Below are 22,995 nucleotides of genomic sequence, written 5' to 3'. Positions count from 1 at the left end.
CGGATGATTTGCCGGAACAAACGGTGTTTGTACTACTGGCGATGTATGTGAGATAAATATATCGTTGTGAACCACAGTAATAACGGAAAGTTATTTATTAGCGGTAATCGAGGGTATCTTACGTAAATATTTAGCTTTAATAATTCGATAATATTTCTATCCCTTCTCCCCTCCCTACGGATTATTGTACTGTAATTTCACGTGCGTTTCATCGTGCTTAAAAGATTAAGCGCGCTATAAACACTACACGTATAAATCAGTTTAACCTGCAACAACATTATTTGGAATTAACTTTGAGAGAGGGAGAATAAGGGCGGAAGAAGGGGGCACGAAGCAACATAGTTTTACCGGCTAACACGTTGACTTGCGGCCGGTTATTGCTCTTGGCTGTGCATTAAGTCTCGCTATGACAGTCAACAATCGGCTTACCCGATCCAGCGAGGCCATCACCACCAACGCGTCGTCGATTAGCCGAAAGACAAACAGCCGCGGATCCTGAAACACAAATATACCCCATCTCGCCAACGCTAGCCAGTGGCCAGCAAGATACGGGCACCGCCGTTGACCACTTTCAAAGCCGATAAATAACAGCAACCTCCATTCGTACTTTCACTGTTTTTTCTTTCTTTTCCTTGCTTACGCGACTTTTCCGGCAGTGAGGTGTTTTTTCACCTTCTTCCGTCTCTTTATATCTCAGAAGAATTCTAAGAAGATTAATTCGTTGATGGAGAGAGAATTGAGAGGCGGCTGTAACAAATTTCAATCTGCGGCCTAGTTTATTAAGTACCTGCTAGCTATCGATCGATGTGGAGTTGAAATGGAAATTAGTTCCGTAACGGTGAGAGCAACGTTCGTTTATTTTATTTTTTTTAAACTTTGAAACTTTGCTTGCGAGTTTATAACTCTGAAGGAAAGAGATTTTGCAGCCGAAACTAGAAACAACATTGTAGATTCAATTAGTTTGTACTTGAAAATAGAAATTATAATTTTTGAGACCAAGAACAAATTGGTTTCAGCAAGACATCAATCATTGACGAAAAGAAGAAGCACCAGGGAAAAAGAAACGCGCAAGAGAGTAAGTCGCGATACTACAGCCTGGGGGTAGTAACGCGATCGGACGTTTATTGGCCACTAACTTCCTGTCTCGCGTAGCTCTTGCGCGCGCCTCGAGTCTGACCGATAATAACTGTTACTATTGGCGCTTTACGACGCCGACTTAAAACTTCTTGGCGTGTACGCGGCGCCTTACGAGACTCGAACAATTCGACGTTACAACCTTCGCCGACGACAACGTCAATGTCCTCTGCGGCCTGTACCTTTGTGTTTCTTCCATTAGAACTATGGAACTATCTACTCTAGTTGTTTATTTTTTATTAGAAATGTATCGTGCAACTTGGTTGAATTACAAGTTTTCTCAATAATTTAATTATTCAATGCAATAAATTGTTAATTCCTAAGCAAAGTTTTACGTCCGTTCGCTCTACTTGTAGTATCGTAAGCTGCTAAGCATCAAGTTCTCAGTCCTCTTGACTTCTTAATTAATTTCTCGAATTAACGAATGTTTAATTATTTCAACGAAGACTCTACTTTTTTTAGAAAGAGAAGACAAAGTTTGTCCAGAAAGAGAACCGTTGAAATTAGCAACTGTGGAATCAAATAAAAAGACTACGTTCTCAATGGGAGGAGAAGTCGTCTTTGTCTTCCGCATTTCTCTCCGTTAAGTCGTTTTTTCCATGCGAAACTTTAGCTAAACAGAAAAGAAAAAGAAAAACTTGGCTGCTCTACTAGTGGCTAAATTATAATTTGGATTTGATCTGTTTTTTTTCTTTCGCTCGGTAACTGCTCACCGTTTAATAAGATAGCACTGTTGTAACATTTATACGCGCGGAACGATATTTAACAAGGAATTACAGGGAGAAGAGTAAGCCGAGCTTTTCCCGCATTATCTTGCGCGCGCGAGCGAGTGGCGCTGACTCAGTTTCACTGGTAATCCAGCACTATTCTCGAGCGAAACGGAACTCGAAACTATCCGAGAGTGCATCTATTCTTAATTCCATGTCGTTGCGTTTTTCTAAGTACTCAAGCGATTCTTTTAGTTGCTTTTTTTCGAGAGAGAAAAAGAGAGAGAGAAAGAGAAAGAGAGAAAGCGAACTAACATCGACCAACGAATGGGAGATTAATTGAAGATCGTTGCCGTGCCTTATCAGACTACACCGACTGTCGGACTAGCTAGATTCCTTGAGTAATAGCCAAGTTATGCTAATTCGACAAACGACCAATTGTCGTGAAATGATATTAATTCGTCTTTGTTACGTCATCTGATCTCTATGTATACAAATAAGTATGCAAAACATTTTAATCATAATTTAGGTATGTAAAAGAAAAACCTTCTCATAGAAATAGCTTGTGGAAAGCGCATTGTCATAAAAACACTTAGCCCAGTTTTTAGTAGAAAAACTTAATGTTTTTATATAATTTACAACTTTTAGCAAGGTATATACAACGTACGCGTAAGCGTTGAAAATAGAACAATTTCAATCTTGTGTGCAGCGTAGATAGAACGTAGCAGTGCAAGTGTAATATCGCTGGCGCGTTCTTTTGTCGCGCGCGCAAAAAAGAGAATGAAAAAAAGGGACGGAAAAGAGCAAAGTCAAGCGAGAAAGCGGCAAAAACACGTACATATACAGAGGGAGGAAGAGAGAGTGAAGTCAGGCGAGCACGCGTTATGCTCGTGCGACAAGTAGTATCCATTTGCGAGTTTGAAGTCGCGCTGAGGACACCTTCAGAGGAACCTTTTTAACACTTTAAATGAACGCCTCTCTCCTTTTCTCTATGTGCACGTGAAACTCGAGCTACATAGCATGTAGCTTTTAAATGTTGACACGCGTGCGGCCATTATGCTCGATGATGCGTATAAGCTGCGTCAGAAAAAAGCGCGTTTCAACGACTAGAGAGTGAGAAAAAAATTTTTGCCGCTGCTACACGAACGAGGTACAAAAAAATGGCACTTTGCGAATGGACGGTGTCAAGTGCCAAACGGGGAGGTGAGTCGGGGTGGCAAAGTGTGGAGGAGAACTACTTTTTTCGCATTGCTCGCTCGTTCTCTTTCACGTGTATGAAGAGAGGATAATGAGGCAATGAATTACGGAAAATAGGCTGCTGCAAAAAAGAGGTGGGAGACTCGTGCACGCGATGTCCTTGTTAGCTCGTATTGTTTCATTATCGTTTCTTTTTTCTATGCCTTGTAAGCACGTGTGCCATTCAAATTTTAATACAATTCAACAAAAGGACTCAGGTAAAGAATTAAGAGTAACGTTATGATAAAGTTCAAGTTGAGTGTTTGTTGTAGGGTTGACGTATACTCGCGTAGACTGACAATTATTCTTTAGAATATCATGTGTCGAGGATATATGGATAAACTTTCATCATGAAAAAGAAAAACTTCCCATAACCATCTTTCATGCACGCGGAGATTAAAAAAAGTGAGAACTATATTCGGTTATGCCAGTCATACGTTTTATACGCTCGAGCGAGAAAGAAATAGAGCGAGTAAGTGCTGGCGGAGCTTGTCTCACTTCTTCATCTGCCTTGGCTCAGCGCGACGGTGTAGCCTCTTCGATCGTTTACGGTCTTATTGAAAAACAATTTTCTTCAAACCTTACCCATAGACCGCGCCGCTTAAGCGTTGAACTAAAAACTCGCTTTTTTCACTTTTATTGCCGATGAGCACATCTGTCGTCCAACTCTCTAGCTCCTTATAAGAGAGAGAGAGAGAGAGAGGGAGAGGGAGAGAGAGAAGTGAGCGGGTGACGCTGAGCCTGCAGTTTTCTTCTACCGCACGGGCAAAACTGACGCCCTCGGTTCGAGACTTTGAACATATACATATATATGTATATATTCTCTTATGAAAATTTCGAATAAGAAAGGACGCCCCCGTGAAATTTATTGAGATTCTTGCCGCCATTGCGGATACAATTGTAATATACTTTTTCATCTGCTCTCTTGCAATTTCGTTAAATTTTTTCTTTTTACTCAGTGCTTTAACGAGACTCCCACTTACGCGCTAGCATTCATGATTTATCTGAGCGTCATTAAGCATTTCAGAATAAAATACAAAAGTCTCGGTAAAAGTCGGCAAGAGAAATATGATCTTAAACTAAAAGCAAGTCAATCATTGTTTAAAAAAAGAGTCTAGTCAACGCATTAATCGGAAATCAATCGAGCGCAACGACGGCAGCAGGCAGCTCGTGGCTCGGGGAGGAGGGCAGGTCGTTAGCGTGACAAAACACAGTGCAACGGCTGGCCGTGCGATACATTTTGCCGAACTACTACAACTACTACTATATACGATACAGCTATACGACGGCATAGCCAGCTAGCCTAGGAAATCGGAATATCATTTGCGTCCGGCTTGGCCGCCGCCGCGTAAATGTAATTTGTACGGTGCAGCGGCGCGTAGACGTGAGCGCATTAATTCCGCGCGACGTATCGCCGTGAGCACGCGTCATTTGCTTGGAAAGGCGGTAAAACGCGCGAGCAGCGCGTACACTGGGCTGCAATAAATTCGTTGGCATATATAACTTTTGGCCTTACCCCTTGAAAAGGAAAACGAATCAAGCCAAGTCGTGCTTGATATCGGCAGGCTAGACCATGTATTGCGTCTGGAATTTCGACTTCATTACGACCGTTTTGGATTTAATCAAGCACAACAGACCAAACAATGGCACCGTCGTATGTCTGACCTGAAACATACCTTACTACTAATTGCAAGAACTGCCTTTATAAGGACGTGGATGTATTTTCTTGCAAATCCTGAAGTAGAAGAATTGATATTTGATCTTCTAAAATTTAGAGATATTCTATCATAAATTCCCCATGACCGAAACAAAATAACATTAATCGTTATGCGAGTAGTTATTCGCAATGGTCCATTCACATGATAATACATTAGACGAGGGAGTTGTGCGATAAGAACAATTATTGGCTTCTTAGCAACCCGCACGTAAGGGGATGAGCATGATATTGCGCACAAGGACCTATTAAGGAAAAGCCCTACAGGATTGGGAGTGAACCAGCTTAATAGATCGCGGTGGCAACTAGTTTAGTGTTACACTGAGTCGAGTCACTTCGGCAACAGCTCTGTCCTCTATGTAGCTGACTAGTATATATACAGACAATACTATAAATTACGTAAATGAAGTAAATCTTCCCTTCTCTCTCTCTCTCTCTCTCTCTCTCTCCCTCTCTCTCTCTCTCTCTCTCTCTCTCGGCTGCACTTGAACGGACATCTTAACAAGTTTGTAACATGATCATTAAAGGACTGAGCAGTGGCAGCAATGGCATTTACATCGAAGCGTGTAGAGTTGACACAATGAATATACACTTTTTTCAGTACTTTGAACACCACAGGATATTTTTCTTCTTAATTACAATAAACTGGAATATAAGATTCGAGAGATTTCTAGATTATCTCTTCCTAGAACTGCAAAGCTAGTATTTTCTCGTTATTATCCTCGAGTTTCTTCTGGTACGTGAAAATTGCGGGTCAGCAGTTTTTACACGAGAGCCTTCTTGCTACTTTAAAAAAAAGAGTCCTACAAATAAAAAGGCAAGCGTTTAAGTTCCGCAATGTTTATGTTGACATAAGCCTAGCTTTCTGTTTCGTCTTCTTACTTGTGGGAGTTATGCGAAGTAGCTTGCACCTTTGGTCGCTTCGTACTTAATTACAGCGCGAGTCTTCGCGCACTAACTCGCTGCCGTAATCACAAGCGTCATCGTGCCTGTGGATTCATAACTCCCGGGAGCTCTGAATAATTCAAGCCACAGTGACCCAAGAGCAAGAAAGACAGACTAAACGAGAGATAGATAGATAGATAGACAGATAGAATATGTCTAAGTTACCGTGGCCCACCGTGTTGCCAGATAAGTTTAAAATCATCTTAGAAAAGCGATAGGAAGTCTTTAATAACTCTTGATTTTTAATTGATCTGAATTCTGGACCGACTGAAACTCAAAAAGATTTTTGACAGTATCACTAGTCTGTTGCTCTCGCGAAAATATCTATTTTACAATTAAAGTATTGAATAAAAATATATATTCTCAACGCCTACCGATTTATCTGTTTCAGGTTTCGGCTTCGTCACGTTTCAAAGCGAAGACGTCGTCGACAAAGTGTGCGAAATTCATTTCCACGAGATCAACAACAAAATGGTAAGTAGACGCACATAGTTCCGTTTCTTTGCGTATATATACAATTCACTGCCTCCGAGGGGTTTGTACGCTTAGCTTATTCTTTACGAGACCCCGCGGTCAGAATTAATTTCGCGTATAATCAGGGAACCTCCATCCACGTTCGCGAATACTTGCACATTTCGCCCGCACATGTATACGTTTCGAACGTGATTATTTGTATTTGGCACACACCACGGCGAACATCTCGCCTATGCGCGTTCCTGGCTATGTCCAGATGTACACTGACGGTATATGTACGTCGCAAGCTTAATATGCGCATGTAGATGCGCATAATATTCAATGATAGTAATTGGACTTGCGATGCTCATTGGAAACCATTATTCAGTCGAAAGTTTCTTGAAACTGCGAAATGTACAAACACGAGTTGCTGAAGTAACATTAAGTAGTACAAGGGAAAAAGAGTCAGACTTAATGTCCTGTTGCGTGGAAAGCGTCGTGGATAATACTAATAACGATTCGACTGAAAAGACATATGACATTTGTTTATTCGTACACATTGCAGGTTGAATGCAAGAAAGCGCAGCCAAAAGAAGTGATGCTACCTGCGAACCTGGCGAAGACGCGGGCAGCCGGCCGAGGTGCTTACGGTGAGTTGGTGATGGTCGCCCAGCCCCCCACAGTGACAGCCGCCGCGTCTTACCGCTACGCGCCGTACCCCCTGCCCCCGACTGCAGCGGCGGCCGCGGCCCACGTGGCCGCCGCCGCTGCAGCCGCCACCACTTCCCACCATCATCCGGCCGCCGCAGCCGCGCTGCTCGCCCCGACTCTCGTTAGCAGCACCCAGCCGTCACCCGCCTCCTCGGCTTCAGCTGCCGCGGCCGCGGCTGCGAGCTATCAGTATGCCGCTGCAGCCGCGGCTGCCGCTGCGCAGCCAAACGCCGCAGCAGCGCAAGCCGTATACGACGTCAAGCGGGCTTTGGCCGCCGCGGCTGCCGCAGCGGCTTACAGGCCCCATCCGGGAGCCGCCGCCGCGGCCGCGGCCTCCAGGGCCGCCAGCTTGACTTACTCCATGAGCGATCTGTTAGGCGTTCAGGGCCTCGACATGGGCGCCGTTTATCATCCGCTTGGTCATACTATTGGGCTATGACCGACGACTATTCTCACGCCCCTGACTAGGCCTCAGTAAAAAATTTATTTTTTTTTTAGTTTTGTCTCTTTGCTTTGTCGAATTCAAGCAAGTTGATAATGATCTGAGTAGAGTATTTCAACGTTGAAATCGGGATTTTCGGATATTACTATTGTACTTGTAGACATTTTTTACGAATCTAGAATTCAATACTTGCAAGTTTTTTTGTACGTATATTAAAAATACTAAAGTTATTACAATCAGTATTTACAGCCTTTAAAACAAATTTTGGTACAACGAAAAATGTCTTGTGATTTACTCTAATGTGCCACTTAGTAGTGTAGTATTTCGAAAGATAAATGAATAAACATCGAGACAACAAATTTTCGTTGAATAAAAAGTGTGCCAAATGACAAAGTAGAATACAATTTTACAGAAGAAATATAATTTGTTAAACATTACTGTAGCGAAAAAAGTTCGTTGATAATGAAAAATGTGAAATGCTTTCAATCAGCTTTAAAAAAGATTAGCATTGACATATCAAAAAGTGCAATCATAGTGTAGTTAAAAAATTGGATGTAAGATGATGAATTCAAAACTTGTGTTTTAAGAAAAGACTGCGACGATAAGCTCAGATTATGAACACTGTGATTGTAGTGTTACATATTATTCAAGTTTTAGATTCGCGAGTAATAGAATAAGATTAGTCGAATATTGTAGATACCAATGGAGGCCTCATTTTTCGATAGACCGTAGAAAAAAACTAAAATCAAAGTAATTGCGAATAAAATTTTGAATCCTTTTGGAAGACTGGATATGGATTCTTAGAAACAGTAAACTCGTAAAGTAGTAGAAATATTGACTTAATAAAAAATTTAGTGTTCATCAATGTTGAACTTTGACAGTCAAAGAAAAAGAGCAGTATTAATTAAACCGTCATGTTAAATCTTGTAATAGGCTGTTTATATATTTCTTTTACCATACTCTAAAGCATTTTAAAAAATTGTCGTGTCAAGTATTGTTGATAAACAAACTGTTTACAAAAATGCTATTCAAAAGAAAATACAATCTTTATTGCAATCTAAAATTAAAAGTATAGGCATATCACTGATACGTATATTAAGTAGAAAGTAAAACGTAGTCAATTTTAGATTACTGTAGTGCAAAGTACAAATTTTCAGTGAATTTTTGCAAAGATTTATTTATTGCTTTGACGAACTGAAATTTACTTATCTTATAATAGAAATGATCTAGTCTTGATTAAAGTCTAAATGAAAACAAAGGTAAACGTGTGATTACGTTCAATATATGTTTTTATAAAACATTCTTTCGATTTTCTTGCTGTTTTTCAATCTTATTCTTGTTAAAATAAATTACGTAACTTAACGCGATCTCGACAGATTGGCAGATACGAAAATGTATACGCAGATATTTTCATTTTTGCAAGACAGAAAAAAAATAATTTTTCACTCTTGCGCTCGAGCCAAGATTTTTCTCAGTCCCTGCACAAAAAGGCGCATATGATATACTCACATTCGACGTAGACTCTCTCACGTGAGCATCCTTGAGTCATGATTTAACTCTTCTCTGTATTTCTTTGTTTCTTTCTTATACGATCGTACCCAGAGCTGAAATAGAAAATTATACGTAAAAATATTTACACGAACAGTGTAAATTTCCACATATACACTTTAAGATAGCCACAGATTAAGTCTATAGCAATTGACGAAAGTTATAGCTATGCAAATTTCATTCAGAATGACTGACATAATCATTCATTATAAAGAGTCTTTGTTGATAGTAATGTAGGTATAAATAATTGGCAATGAGCTGTTCGTATATAAAAATTCGTGAATTTACGATTCAATTCATAGGAATTGACATTCCAAGCGATAAAAACTCACGTATACGCGGAAATAGATAAACAAGGTCCCAGATAGGTAAACATACGAGCAAATAAAAAAAGAAAAGAAAGAAAGAAAAGAAGGAACGCCAGACACATGTGCTTGAAAGAGGGAAGCGGAGGGAAATAGTCTCGTGGGGGAGGGGGTGACGAATGGCGAACGAGAGAGGGAACTTTGGAAAAAGAAAAGTGGCGAGCTCGCGTTTTCTCTTTGTGCGAGAAGGCGCACTTGCAAGAAGGTATTTGCGCGGCTGTTAAAGGAGGCGGAGGTGGTCAAGGAGTGGCGCGCGGAGCTGTGTACTTCTTGTTCGCCACGCCTTTTCAGAAATATATACGTTTCACGAGTTTTGTATAACTTCATGAAATTTCATAATGCCAAAACAATAACGATGTGAGATGATATATAATCAACGGATAAACAGTATTCTAATATTGATATCATAGAGAAAAACATATATATGAAAGGCTACGAAAACGCATATATGTGTATTACGCATCTCTATATATATACACACACAAATTTATATATATATATACATATATATATAATGAATTCCTTATACAAAAATATATATTTAAAAAGAGATTTGGATTTGATATAATTATTTATATGATGAATATACATATATGTACTTATACGTGAAGAAGAGAATTATTGATTTTGAACGGCGATAAAGAAAAACCGAACTGTTTTATACTTGTCTTATGAAAAGTATTCTACATTTAATATTATATATCCATATCAATAAATTTTATAAAAGCAGTATTACTAATACACAACTTTTAGTTTGTCGACCATTATTTAAAATACATCAAACTAATAATTGAGTTAGATATTTATATTTATAATTTCACAAAGGTTTACACGACAAACAATTTTTCACAAAATATATTCGGAAAGTTTCTTTTTTCAATCGATCACACAATGCCAACACAATTTTGTCAAGAAACACACAGTATACACAAGGAAGCGTTGATTTATTTTGTACAAATAAATAGTCTTTGAAAATATTCTATGCAAAGAGATATTGGACATTCTTTTTCTTGTCACGGCCTCAGAAAGTAGGCTAGATTGAGTTTTGTTTAATTTTTGGGTGATTAGAATAAATATATATTCATGGTCGAGATCTTTGTTTTTATAAAATTTATCATCAGTGTACTGATAGATTGTAGATTTTTAGTGGAAAAGTATCGATTTTACTGAATCAAATTGAATGCAAAAATAAAAGTCGATATTAGTTTTCCGCTAAAAAGAATAGTTCCTTAAACTGTGTATCTAGAAGATATTCTAACTAATCATTATAGGTAATCCAACAAGGAAGATTGTTTCTAAGTGTGAAACAGCAGGCACAAAAACATACTAGTCTTAATTTATTATGTATATCGACAGTTCTTCATAGGCGACCTAGGATCCATTTTTAGCTAGACGAGAATATATCTAATTAATTTACGTAACGAGTAAATACCTTCCTAATTAATTATTATTATTATTGAAAAAACTAGAGAGTATAATGCATAGATTTTTTGGAGAGAAGTCGTTTAATCTAAATGCCGTTAGTCATTAGAACTATGTCTTATGTATTTCTCAGGTGGAAGAGTGGCACCGCAAATTTCAGTTGGAAAACGTCCTTTATCGCGATGAAATTGCAAATGGAAGCACAAAAAATGGAGAAGGAGCCACCGTGGCTCCCGTAGGTGATAGGAGAAAAGTGCGCTGCTCCGTCAGTTTCCGGGATATTATTTTCTTTCTCGTATTTTCTTGATTAATCCAGTCGACGCGGCTAAGTGATTTGGAAGAGTGCTCGTTTGCGAGGTAAATGCCTGCTCGAGAAGTCGTTTCCTCTTACTCCGCTCCCGGCTCTCTTTTCTTTCTTTTTTATCCGAACGACCGAGTAATCAGTAAACTTCATCAGCCTGGATCGAGACTTTTCTAAGAATCGTAGTTCCTTTCATTTAATTACGGACGGATGCGAGAAAAGTTCAAACCTATTCGCTTTGCCGCCGCTGCTGGAAAAATTTATCGTTTTGTTTTCTAGCTCGTTATTCGTGGCTCGTAACGCTGCTAACTCAGATGTTACACTTCGTCTTTTTTTATTTTAATGAGCAGTGCAATTTTTCGCTTGCGTCAATTGTGGCAATTTATTGACGCGTAAAAATACTCTTCCACCGGGAATACATAAATTAACGGCTGTATCAGAACCTACATATTTATATATATCGTACCTATTAATTGAGATAAAACAAAAACGTCAACGTTACATATATAGTTACATATATATACGTATTATTATTATTATCATTATTATACCTTTAAAGAGTATAGAACTAAATACATATATCTATACGTAAACCTTATTTATATACCTATAATACCTGTCCACCTTTAATTACTTGTTCATAGTCTACTTAAACTTCTTAAGCTATATAGCCATTATATCTTAATATATTAATGCGTGAGACGTGTGCCCTAGATAAAAAGTACGTACTTTGCCCGAGGGGCAGCAACACTGTCAGTTTCGTAAGTAGAACTTAACCATCAGGTTTTTTCGTTGTTTAAATCTGTATGATTTATTTACAAGCTTCATACCATGGGCCGGATTTTGATTTAGCACGCGTGAGCTGAGAGTGAGACTGTCAAAAAAAACTGTGGAAAATGCACTTGCCCGTGTACACATGAAGGCGCGTAAATCTCGTTCTATTTTGTTTGTTTGGTTTTTTGCAGACTCTTTCATTGCTAGAGCAAATTTTTTGCACGAGCGCGAGACTTTTATCAAAAGCCTGAATTTCCGTTTGGAGCCATGCAAGCGCTTGCGCACGGTAGCGAGGAAAAAATTCGTTCATATTAATGGCAAATGATAACATCATTTATTTTCGGTGAAAAATAACTTTTCCTTTCCGAGAAAAAGTAAAATAAATCAAAAATAAATATCCTGTTTCGAATTATATATGCGCTGTGAGTTTATTAAACATAATTATGTCAAAGTTCAATGTCGCTGCTTTGCAATTTTTCTCTCGTGCGATTCACACACATTACACATATAATTTATTATCATGCGCTATGCAGCACGTAGACCTAAATTTACGTATTCAATGCTGCAGTAGGCGCTTCGGGCGGATAGTTGCATCCAAAAGTTCGCACGATCGTAACTTGAAGTGAAAAAACACGACTTCCAATGAATTTGTTCTCGAGCAAAGAGAAAGACCGAGAAACATACTTGAGCTACGTGTATATATTATATATATATACATATATGTATCTGTGTATGACTTTTGCAACACTTAACTACGCATGCGTTTGTGTACCGCGTCAACGTATACACGGGCTCGCGCAGTTTTTCACAGCTAGCATGAATGAGAGAGAGAGAGAGAGAGAGAGAGAAAGAGAGTGTCAAGAGTGAGAGACAGAGTGAGAAAAAGCATTACAAAGCCAAAAGAAAAAGCTATGTAAATTTAAAGGATTTTCCTCGGAGCTTGCCCGTCTCACATGGATCCTCTTCACGGGGAAGTTGGAATGAGTGTAGCGACACAGTTTCTTTCTTTTTTTTTCAAACAGCCCAAAAGCTTTGAAACAGACTTATATCATGGTTATCTACTGAGACGTGATACCACTACAAGATTGTGTAAAAACTAGTGAGTATCGCGATTTTCTTGTTTCTATCATTGAATACTTATACCATTCCAACGCTGGTTATATAATTCATGATGACTGTTTCGACAACGTTACTGAGTCGGTTGTTGAATGAATATTTCTGTAGTAATTGAAATTATATAAATGTATATTTATGAAATATTGCACGCTTTGATATAAATATCGGAAAAGACATATTTAACAACATGCACTAAATGAGAAAAACATAATTACATATTCAAGATATCAAAGAGCGGGGAAAAAGACAAAAACAAATGTTATTTATGATTAACAATTTCATGAGCTTTTTCGCATTCAATAACAGAGAGAAAGAGAGAGAGAGAATAGTACTGCAAAAACTGACGTTGTGTGCTTGATGTAATCGAAAACCAGCCCGGTAGAAACTTTAGGTACGGCAATAACTAATACTTTTACTATGTATCAGTGTATCTCATTGATTAGAGAAATTAAAAAATGCTCAATAATGTAATATTTGCGTGTACGCAGCCGCGCGAGCGGTGTGCGGATATATACTATAATAGAATAGTTTTATGAGCTAGTAGTGTAGATTGTGGTCGGTGTTTATTTATATATCAATATTGTATCGTCAATATATAAACGAATATTGTATATGTCGTAGTGAGGCTGGCATACACTCTTAGTGTATAATATAATGTTCCTTTGTAGTAAAAAATGTATTTTCACCCAATTTGGATTTATGCTATGAATCGAAAATATAATCGTCAAATATAGAATAAAAATATAATTAGGTAGAGCATGAAATTTGGATTATATTTATAATGCGCACTAAGAGTTTTGCCGGTCATAGTCAATATATAATAAGCTGTATTAGAGAGCATAGAGAATTATACTTAACCGATAATTATATAATTAACTAATATATACCTTAAAGGCTATAATAACCATAGACAAATAGGAAGGTTTCGTTTGTCGTAGATACAGATATATATTTTCAATATATAAACGGCCGCGCGTAGTTAATTAGTTACCTAATGTTACAGAAATTAGTTAATAAGCTAGTCAAACGACATAGTCGAAATATTAGTTGTGTGGTCTTTGAATTTAGTGTCAAATTATGAAATTTCATGGATGCCTTTTATTTCTCTAGGACTTTTTCTATTCTTCTGTCTATATTTGTCTTCACTCTATCTCTTCTTTTTTCTTGCCTTTTAATTTTCTTCTCTTTTCTTGGTCAATATCACGTTTTCTCTAACCTAGTCGCTTTTATAACCCACATAAATCTTCTTCACTGGTAATTTTATTTCTGTTCTTATGATCACTTATTCTTGAAGTTTTGTTGGAAAAAATGATTGCTTCTTTTACATGCGTTTACAAATTTTTACAAAATGATTGCGGAGAAAAAATTTGGAAATGAACCATCAAAATTACAATAAGACTTATCGAAAAATGATTTGACAAAAAAGAAATTGTTTGAGCATTCAATAACTTTGAATTTTAATAAATGCAATGTATTAATCGATATTCATTTTTCCATTATAGATTTCATGTGGTCCCTGGGAGCACTACCAGAAGGTGAGTAACAAAATTCAACTTTTAGATGACTTTTGATAGTATAATATTTTAAAAGATCGAGCTAATACTCTTTCGTTTCAAACGACTTAATTAGTTTTCAATAGGACACTGTTAAACAGTCGCGCTGGATTGTGTTGCAGGTTTCCCAGCGGCGTACGCGGCATACGCGGCGGGCCGCGGCTACTCCAGCTACCCGAGCTTCGGACTCCCGTACCCAACAGGTAACCACCTTAGCCTTAACCACCTTAACCAAGTGAACCACCATAATACGGCAGCCAGCCACGCTCACCATGTCGCCACCCATCACGCGCCCCTCAACCTCAACTTGAACCACATACAGGCGACGGCGCCCGCTGCAGCAGTTGCCGCGGCAGCAGCTGCTGCAGCCGCCGCCGCCGCCCATCACAATCCAGCAGCAGCCGCCGCTACGCCTACCGCACTCTTTTACCACCATCCCAATTTGGACCTTTACAACGCCATGCCTCTGTGAACTAACTAGTTAACTAGAATTACTCACTCTCTTGTCTCTTGTCTGCCTGTGTCTCTCGCTATAATAATATTGTCCACTCTCTGACTTGACTTAACTTGACTTGCTGCTGCGATACCTCGCAGCAATGATCTGTCTAACCGCAAAGCGCGATCATCGTCGCATAATAAGAATAATAACAACAACAAAAATAGCAACAACAACAATAACAATAATAATAATTATAATAATTATTATAATAATAGTAATATTAATAATAATAATAATTATGAATAATAATAATAATATAAATACTAATGAAAACCGACCCAATCAACTAATTTCGCAAAAGTGTACATAAGCTGAAGCCATATTATGAATAATCGCACCAATGACAGAAAGGGAGAGAAAGCGGGGAACCCTCATGGGCACAGACAGACACGCTTACGTACACATATAACTCCACCGACGCCGCTAATTAGGCTTTAATTAGCCGCGTCCTCTCTCGCCTCGCAATTCTCGAGACTGTCAGACGTGATTCTTTTTCGAGCTGTGAGCTTTTGCGCGTATACTACGCATGCACAAACTCCCAAGGAGACAGAGAGAATGAGAGTGAGGGTGGAAGGTGCGGGACGCCACTGACGCTTATACTGTGGATGCTAGAAAGAGAGTGAGCGAGAGGGAATGTATGTGAAAACAAGTGGCGCGTTTATAGTGCCACTCCAGATCAGAGCTTCCGTTTCCAAGCTGTGATGCCGGGAACTGTACAAAATTCATGACGAGACAACCGATTAGTCAGGATAGAGTTTTCACTGGATCACTCCTTTCCAGGGCTTCACGACTTTTCTTTTTGTTTTTGTGATTGACAGTTACGATTACGTGTTTCATTATATATTCTATATGATAATAAATATTGTAATGTATACATGTAATGTTTATTAATCACGAGTGGTATGTCGCGTTAAGCGAGCAAAAGATAAATTTATATATGACATGATTTATAATAATTCTAAGAATATAAGAACACCTTTCGATTTGAGTACTATTAAAAAACTAATTAATACTTGTACAAAAAGCGTATGATGGATAAAACACAAAAATTAAAATAATGTCTGTTAAGCTAGTTTGCAGTGGAGGAACAGTAAACCTTATGTAATTATTATGATACAATGAGCTTTTTCCCAAATGGCTTAATTTTTTAGATGAATTAGCGTAGACTGCAGAGCTTGTTCGTTTTTCCGAAATTACTTATCTGTTTTTCGCAATTATCAAATAATCAACGGCTGCGTGGGATTTACTAAAATCACAATGTGAGAAAATCTGGATGAAAATTGCGCCTCTTTCAATCACTTTTTCATACCGGTACGTTCATATTGAACCCGCGAAATTTTATTTCACGCAAAGACGCGTTAATTTGCAATTCATATCGCACGAATTTCAATCACGCCATTTTGAAAAAAAAAATGAAACGATGTGCAAACAAATGAGATGTGTGTTCTAGCATAAAGTTAGAAAAATTCATTTGGAATGGCAATTGCAATCAAAACAAAAGCGTGAATCGACTGAGCATTTTTTTCTCTCTCTCACCCCAATGTTCGTTTTTAATATTCCTAGTAAGCCACAAGAAGGTCTTTATTAACGTCGACCCTCGTTCTGCGAAAGACAAATAGCAGGTGGTCTCGAGCGCGCGATACAACGCCGAGGGAGTAATAATTTCTGCTCGCGCGCGCGAGCGCGGCTTTACCAATCTGGCCTTACGATGCTCCCTTCTTCCCTCTTTCTCCTTGTCCCAGTTGTGCTTGCATCCAATCCTTTGGATTTTTTTCTACCCTTCCTCGTTTGCTTTCCCGTTTGTTTGCCCGTCACTTACGTCTCCGTTCGTTCTCTTGTTTTTATTCCATGCTTTTGGCTTTCAGTTTTTCTTTTCTGTTTACTCGTCTTGCTCTTTTACACTCATTTAATTCCATGTCGATTCGGCTCAGTTGCCTATGGCGATTATTTTGCGCGATGGCGATCGGCTAAATTAAGAAATAAGTCATCTTGCATTTGGACACTGTTACAATGGGGGCAGAAATGAAATGGTAAACGAAAGTTCTTGAACAGAGATGAAGCGAGAGCAAGACAATGCTGTAACAGAGTATAGACAAGCTCTAATTTTATGACGAAACTTCACAAAGCGTGGTGTTCAGCATGCGTCGATTTCAATAACAAAGCATAACAAATTATGCAATAAAGCTGAGCGCCAGCAGAAATTGCGATTTCGTAATACGCTACTCAATTTTCGTATTCCCACATTATGAATAATTAAAATCAAGATATTATTCTTTGAAAAGATCATCCGCCTATGTTATTTTTCTTTTCATTTCTACTAATTTATAAAGATAATAAATCTGCGTGATCGGCACAATGAATTGCGAGATGAATAATGTTTTTCGGACATTGGTCTCTTATTTCCACGAGAATATTCCGTGGAATAATAGGAAGAAGAGCATACTCCTCCAATATTCCGTAACGATCACCAATCCATACTTGCTTTCGTCACACGCCCGACTATATACAAAAATTTATTTATAATTCAACTTTTACACTTTTACACTTACGTTACTGAACGTTTCAAGAATTTATTAATAAATATAATTTCTATCTAAACTACATATTTTTGAAAATATTTCAAGCATTTATTTCGGACGAATATTTCTTATTCATGACACACAATACAGTACAATTGGTTACAGAAAGAGAAATAAAAAAAACAGCTGCCGTATACGGCAAAAACTGAATGGTTCACGAGGCATGGCCGCGCGGTGCGTAGCTGGTAGCAGCGGCCGCTCGCGTTGTTGGGATTGAATTCCCGGCACGTCACGCCATAACTAGACACACAGAGAAAGAGAGCATTCAAAGAGAAATTATATATATATATAGCTATATATGTGTGTGTATATATATACGTGTATGTGTGTGAAATTCGTCGATGGGCGGCCCAGGCTACCAGTCGCGCTGACCGTGTTTCCCATTGCGCTCACCAATGTCCGAAAAACTTTGTGTCGCGTCTCTCTGTCCTTCTCTTCCGTTCTTTCTTTCATTCTACACTTTTTTTTACCGAGAGGTGGATCAGAATATTTTTCTATGTTCGTTTGGCAGTGACCCGTAAATTTTCACCGCGAGCTTTGATTTATTTGACGATCCGTCAAGCTCAAGCGAAATCAAACAACGACGCTGATAGCGAATACACCGTTTTCTCTGTATCGTCGTACGAGAGCGTATTGCGAGATCGCATTTTCTCTGGCACCACCGCTTTTCTCTTTTTTCCTCGTAATGCAGCACCACCACCTTATTTCTCTATGATTTTCTTTTATTATTATTATTATTTTCTTTTTTATTTTTCATTCATTTGTTTTGTGTAGTTTTTTTAACGTAGTCTGTAGTGATTTTATTTTGTCAGTAGCTTTCATACATATCAACGAATGTACGAACGTGTTATGCAATAAAACATGTTTTTTCTCGGTATTACTGAGTAAAAATAGTGAACGTTTCGTATGAAAAAGTTTCAATTCATAGTTTTTATATAGAGAAATAATGTATAAAGTACGTGAAGAATTTTTTGTTAGAGATTTATGAATAAACATAATAAAGAAGCTGCCTTCTTTTATTTCTATTTCCTTTAATTTTATTAATATTTTCTACTTTAAAATCCAACTTGACAATGCTTGATTTTTCACTTTAATTCATTTCAAATCTCACTATATTTATCTTTGCTTGTCGTAGATGTTAGATTTTTCGAACTATTATTATCCAAAGCTTCATTATCATGTCAATTCAGGATTTTTATTAACAACTATTTATTTCACGTACTAAAAGAAGAAAAGTGTAAAGAACATAGGGACTTAGAGGGGGCTTGGTGGTACTTTCAGGTGCCTTGGGACTACCGCCCCTCACTACCGGAGACACGTCGCTTCACAGCTATCCGACAGAGTACAGAATCATTCCCGAACAATGAGCCCCACGTGACGATTGTCGCTCCGCACGAACGAAAGAGAGAAAGATGACAGTGATAAACACAGGCTCGATGCGATGACGATGCGCATAATTGTCGCGCAAACAATACAAAAAATATATATACATATATATTACAAAAGAAAAACTAATAATAATAATATTAATAAAAACCGAAAGTCCGTTTGTCCGGTGTGCGTGTAGAGTCATCTTGAGATCACCGGATGTAGAAAATAAATGAAAATTCGCTTAAATGTATACATGTACATGAATGTCGACAAGGGGAGATTTTTCGCATGGACCAAAATTCTGTTAGCTAATACGAGATACGTAAAAAGGAAACAAATAAGAGAATCAAGTTATCGCGTTCATGATTGGTGCGCGAGTCCCAGTGATAATTATATATTGTACATATACCCAACTAATATTATACGGAAAAAGAAAAAGATTTTTATTAACATGATTGGAATTACACATCGAATTATAAAGTACGTTGGCCTATTCTAACACATTTAATCATCGATTGTATCGAGAATTTATTCTGAATATTCTTCTTTACTTACTTAAAGTTTTTTCAATTCTCTATAATGTGTGTGAAATCAGTGGAATAAACTGTTACAAATTATAAAAGAATGATTAAACAACTTATCAATGTATTATCGTGGAAAGGAATAAAAGTACAACAAAAGCATTCTGTAATCAGTCATTTGAACGAAAATTCCAAGAAACTTCCTATTGAAACCAATAAACTCGTGCGCAAAAGTACGCAACTTTCTCTTAACTACTATACTTGCTCCGTCGAGTTATCATCGGTAAATTGAAAAGGAAGCGCACTAACTGCCACGATTAATTTTGGCTATGTGCAGAGAGCAGCAGCAGCAGCAGTAGCAGCAGCAGCAGCAGCAGCGTCCGCGCATTCTTAGCAAGTTTCCGGGTGGGTAGGGCGGACGAGGGTACAGGGGTATAGACCGGCCAAATTCAATATTACGGATCGAAGTTCCGTAGCGTAACGGCAGAACCGCCGTATTTTACAGTGATTACCGTAACGCGCTCACTACCCGCGAAGCCTCGCGCATAAATCCTCGGGTTATATCGGACCTAGGTGCGCGAGCGGCAAAATCGGCAAAGGGGATAAATAGGGGATAGCGTGAGAGAGACGGGCCGATAACCGGCTGCTTGGTTATTACAAATGCCGCAACTCTCGCCACTGTTTACGGAATACATTCTCTGTATTCGTTCACTTTATGTTTTTTTCTTGCTTCGTGTTTCTATTTGCCAATTTATGAATTTATGTCTATTCTTTTCAATAAATTTGGTTGCTTGTCTTTTAACCTACCCCAGTCCTTCATTTATGCACCTCGTATATTTTTAGAGAACTTCAAGTGAATAGAAAAGATTATACCTATTTCACTGAAACTTTTGCAAATTAGGAAATAGTTATAGAGCATATGAGAACGTAAATCTTATTTAATATAATGAATGATTTTCTGTTAATGACGCTCGTATGCTGCTGAGTATTATTCAGTATATGGGGCAATTGCACTAACGGCTATTGTCGGTCTATTTATTTATACTTTTACTCACTTATCATGCGAAATCCTAAAATACGTTGTAATTCTAGCTTTATTTTTGAAACATTTGCAAAACTCCCTCAGGTAGATTTCAGATGTATCTTGAACTTGATGGCTTGTTATTCCCCTTTTGTCAATAAAATTTTGAAATTCATTCAAATACAATTTCACTTTTGGCACATACTCGTAGCTTTACTCCTTATATTGTCAATTATGGGATAACAATGAAGAGTCTATCATGCCCAATGTAATTTCCCCTACAAAGCTTAGAAAAAACGGTGAATGACTGTAATGTATTATATTGTACGTATATTACTTTAAAAAATATTGATACTTTAAAATAAAAAATAAAAACTTTTAAGACCCAACACCAATAAATTCATATCAAATAGAGATTATTTTGAATTTAATTGTTGAAATATAAACATGATAATTAAATAATTTATATACATTATACGTTATTACTTTAAATACGAAATTTATCAACCAATAAACCGTTTTTAATAAATGTTTACATAAAATAAACATATAATACTTGCACGAAATTTAAAATATGTATACTATACATATGTACATATATATGTAAGTATGTGTATATATACGCATACATACATACGTAAAGAGTGAATATGTCATTCACTTGATATAATTTTCATTTATTATTAAAACTATAATAAATAGTAATAAAAACTATTGATGTATATTGTACATTGTATATTAAAAAGAAAAGTCATTTTATTGATAATATAAAAGTAAAATAATACTTCAAAGAAGTAATTGTTATGTATTTACAAAAAATAATATAAGAAGTTACGTTAAGTAACATTTTTCATACATCTATTAACTCTTTTCCTCCCAAATAACACAAATTTTTTCTTAACTTTCATCCTCATATCTTTTAATGAAAAAATCGTATGAAAAATTTATCAAGCATCATATCTTGTAGATTTTGACTTCCTCTTTCGAATACCGTTGACAAAATTTACCTAAATTGTAAGCCGGAAACGTTATAGGCCGGTTTTTCGGAAAATTCACAAATTTTTCGCGTTTTTTTTCTAAAAAAAGTATATTTTGAAATGGAAAAACTTTGCACACACCATTGGAAACACTGTTATCGGTGTTATAGATGTCTTTTCTTTCAAATGCCGTTGGATTTTTTCCGAAATTCAAAATGGCGAACATAAAATGGCGTTCGAAAGGAAAAATTTTTTTTTTAAACTTGACGAATTTTTTCCTCCAAAACTATCAAGTTTAGTGAAAAATTTCTAAGAACAAAAATGTCTTAAAATTAGTCAAGAAATACTCTCAAATTTTTTCAGATTTTTTTACAGCGAATTTGGAAATTTCGATTTTCCGATTTTCCACGAATTCGAAAATTAACTCGGAAAATTCTGAAAAAAATTGAGAGTACTCCTTGGTAAATTTTAACACTCTTTTGTTATTATGAATTTTTTTATTGAGTCAATAGTTTTTGAGTAAAAAATTGATCAATTTTATTCCTAGTATACATTTTTTTCAAATTAGTTTCACAAAATTTTAAAAAATTTCAAGTCTAACAATTATTTTTTTTTGCTTCCCTCGCTAAAAGTCGATTTTCCTGATCGCGACGCGATAGGACTTTAGGCGAGAGAGTTAATTTTCGAATTCGTGGAAAATCGGAAAATCGAAATTTCCAAATTCGCTGTAAAAAAATCTGAAAAAAATTGAGAGTATTTCTTGACTAATTTTAAGACATTTTTGTTCTTAGAAATTTTTCACTAAACTTGATAGTTTTGGAGAAAAAAATTCGTTAAGTTTAAGAAAAAAAATTTTTCCTTTCGAACGCCATTTTGTGTTCGCCATTTTGAATTTCGGAAAAAATCTAACGGCATTTGAAAGAAAAGACATCTATAACACCGATAACGGTGTTTCCAATGGTGTGTGCAAACTTTTTCCATTTCAAAATATACTTTTTTTAGAAAAAAAACGCGAAAAATTTGTGAATTTTCCGGAAAACCGGCCTTTAACGTTTCCGGCTTACAATTTAGGTAAATTTTGTCAACGGCATTCGAAAGAGGAGGTCAAAATCTACAAGATGTGATGCTTGATAAATTTTTCATACGATTTTTTCATTAAAAGATATGAGGATGAAAGTTAAGAAAAAATTTGTGTTATTTGGGAGGAAAAGGGTTAATGCTATCACGTTATTTAGCACAGGATTTTTTACATTTTTCTTCAATAACCTAATAACCCAACGTGCTAAATTATATCTTTTGTCTGTAACAACAGCTATGTTTGAAGTTACAGACGATAAACTACGGTTCTTATAGTTCGTTTTTTTCCTTCTATTAAAATAATCTTGGTTAATCGAATATCATATTCATCCATTTTTGTTCATCAATATCGTAAAAAATTTAAAAGGAGCATTTATGTAGTTCGTAGTAAAATGAAAACATACTAACGATATGTATGACTACATCTTATGCTATGAGCAATTCCCTGACTGGAAGTTGAAAAAATGTTCACAGACGCATGGCTGGCTAACTCCATGGTCCTTCGTCAAGCAAAGCGTCGCCTGCCTCT

At 37.0% G+C, this 22,995-nt stretch overlaps 1 protein-coding gene across 1 annotated transcript in view; it reads left to right on the top strand.

The window, feature by feature from the left end:
- The window catches only part of LOC131673919 (RNA-binding protein Musashi homolog Rbp6-like), a 96,509-nt gene that overhangs the window by 48,774 nt on the left and 24,740 nt on the right, over positions 1 to 22,995 (top strand). Inside the window, exons 3-6 of the mRNA XM_058952310.1 lie at positions 6,128 to 6,210; positions 6,755 to 6,839; positions 14,371 to 14,403; positions 14,544 to 14,624. Coding sequence (XP_058808293.1) covers positions 6,128 to 6,210; positions 6,755 to 6,839; positions 14,371 to 14,403; positions 14,544 to 14,624 — 282 coding nt within the window. The remainder of the gene's footprint in view (positions 1 to 6,127; positions 6,211 to 6,754; positions 6,840 to 14,370; positions 14,404 to 14,543; positions 14,625 to 22,995) is intronic.

The sequence above is a fragment of the Phymastichus coffea genome, unplaced genomic scaffold (assembly GCF_024137745.1).
Source record: "Phymastichus coffea isolate CEN01 unplaced genomic scaffold, Cenicafe_Pcof_1.1 PCOF00204, whole genome shotgun sequence".
Taxonomy (NCBI): Eukaryota; Metazoa; Arthropoda; class Insecta; order Hymenoptera; family Eulophidae; genus Phymastichus; species Phymastichus coffea.
The sequence above is the reverse complement of the archived record's forward strand: the minus strand, read 5'-3'. Positions and strand labels throughout refer to the sequence as shown.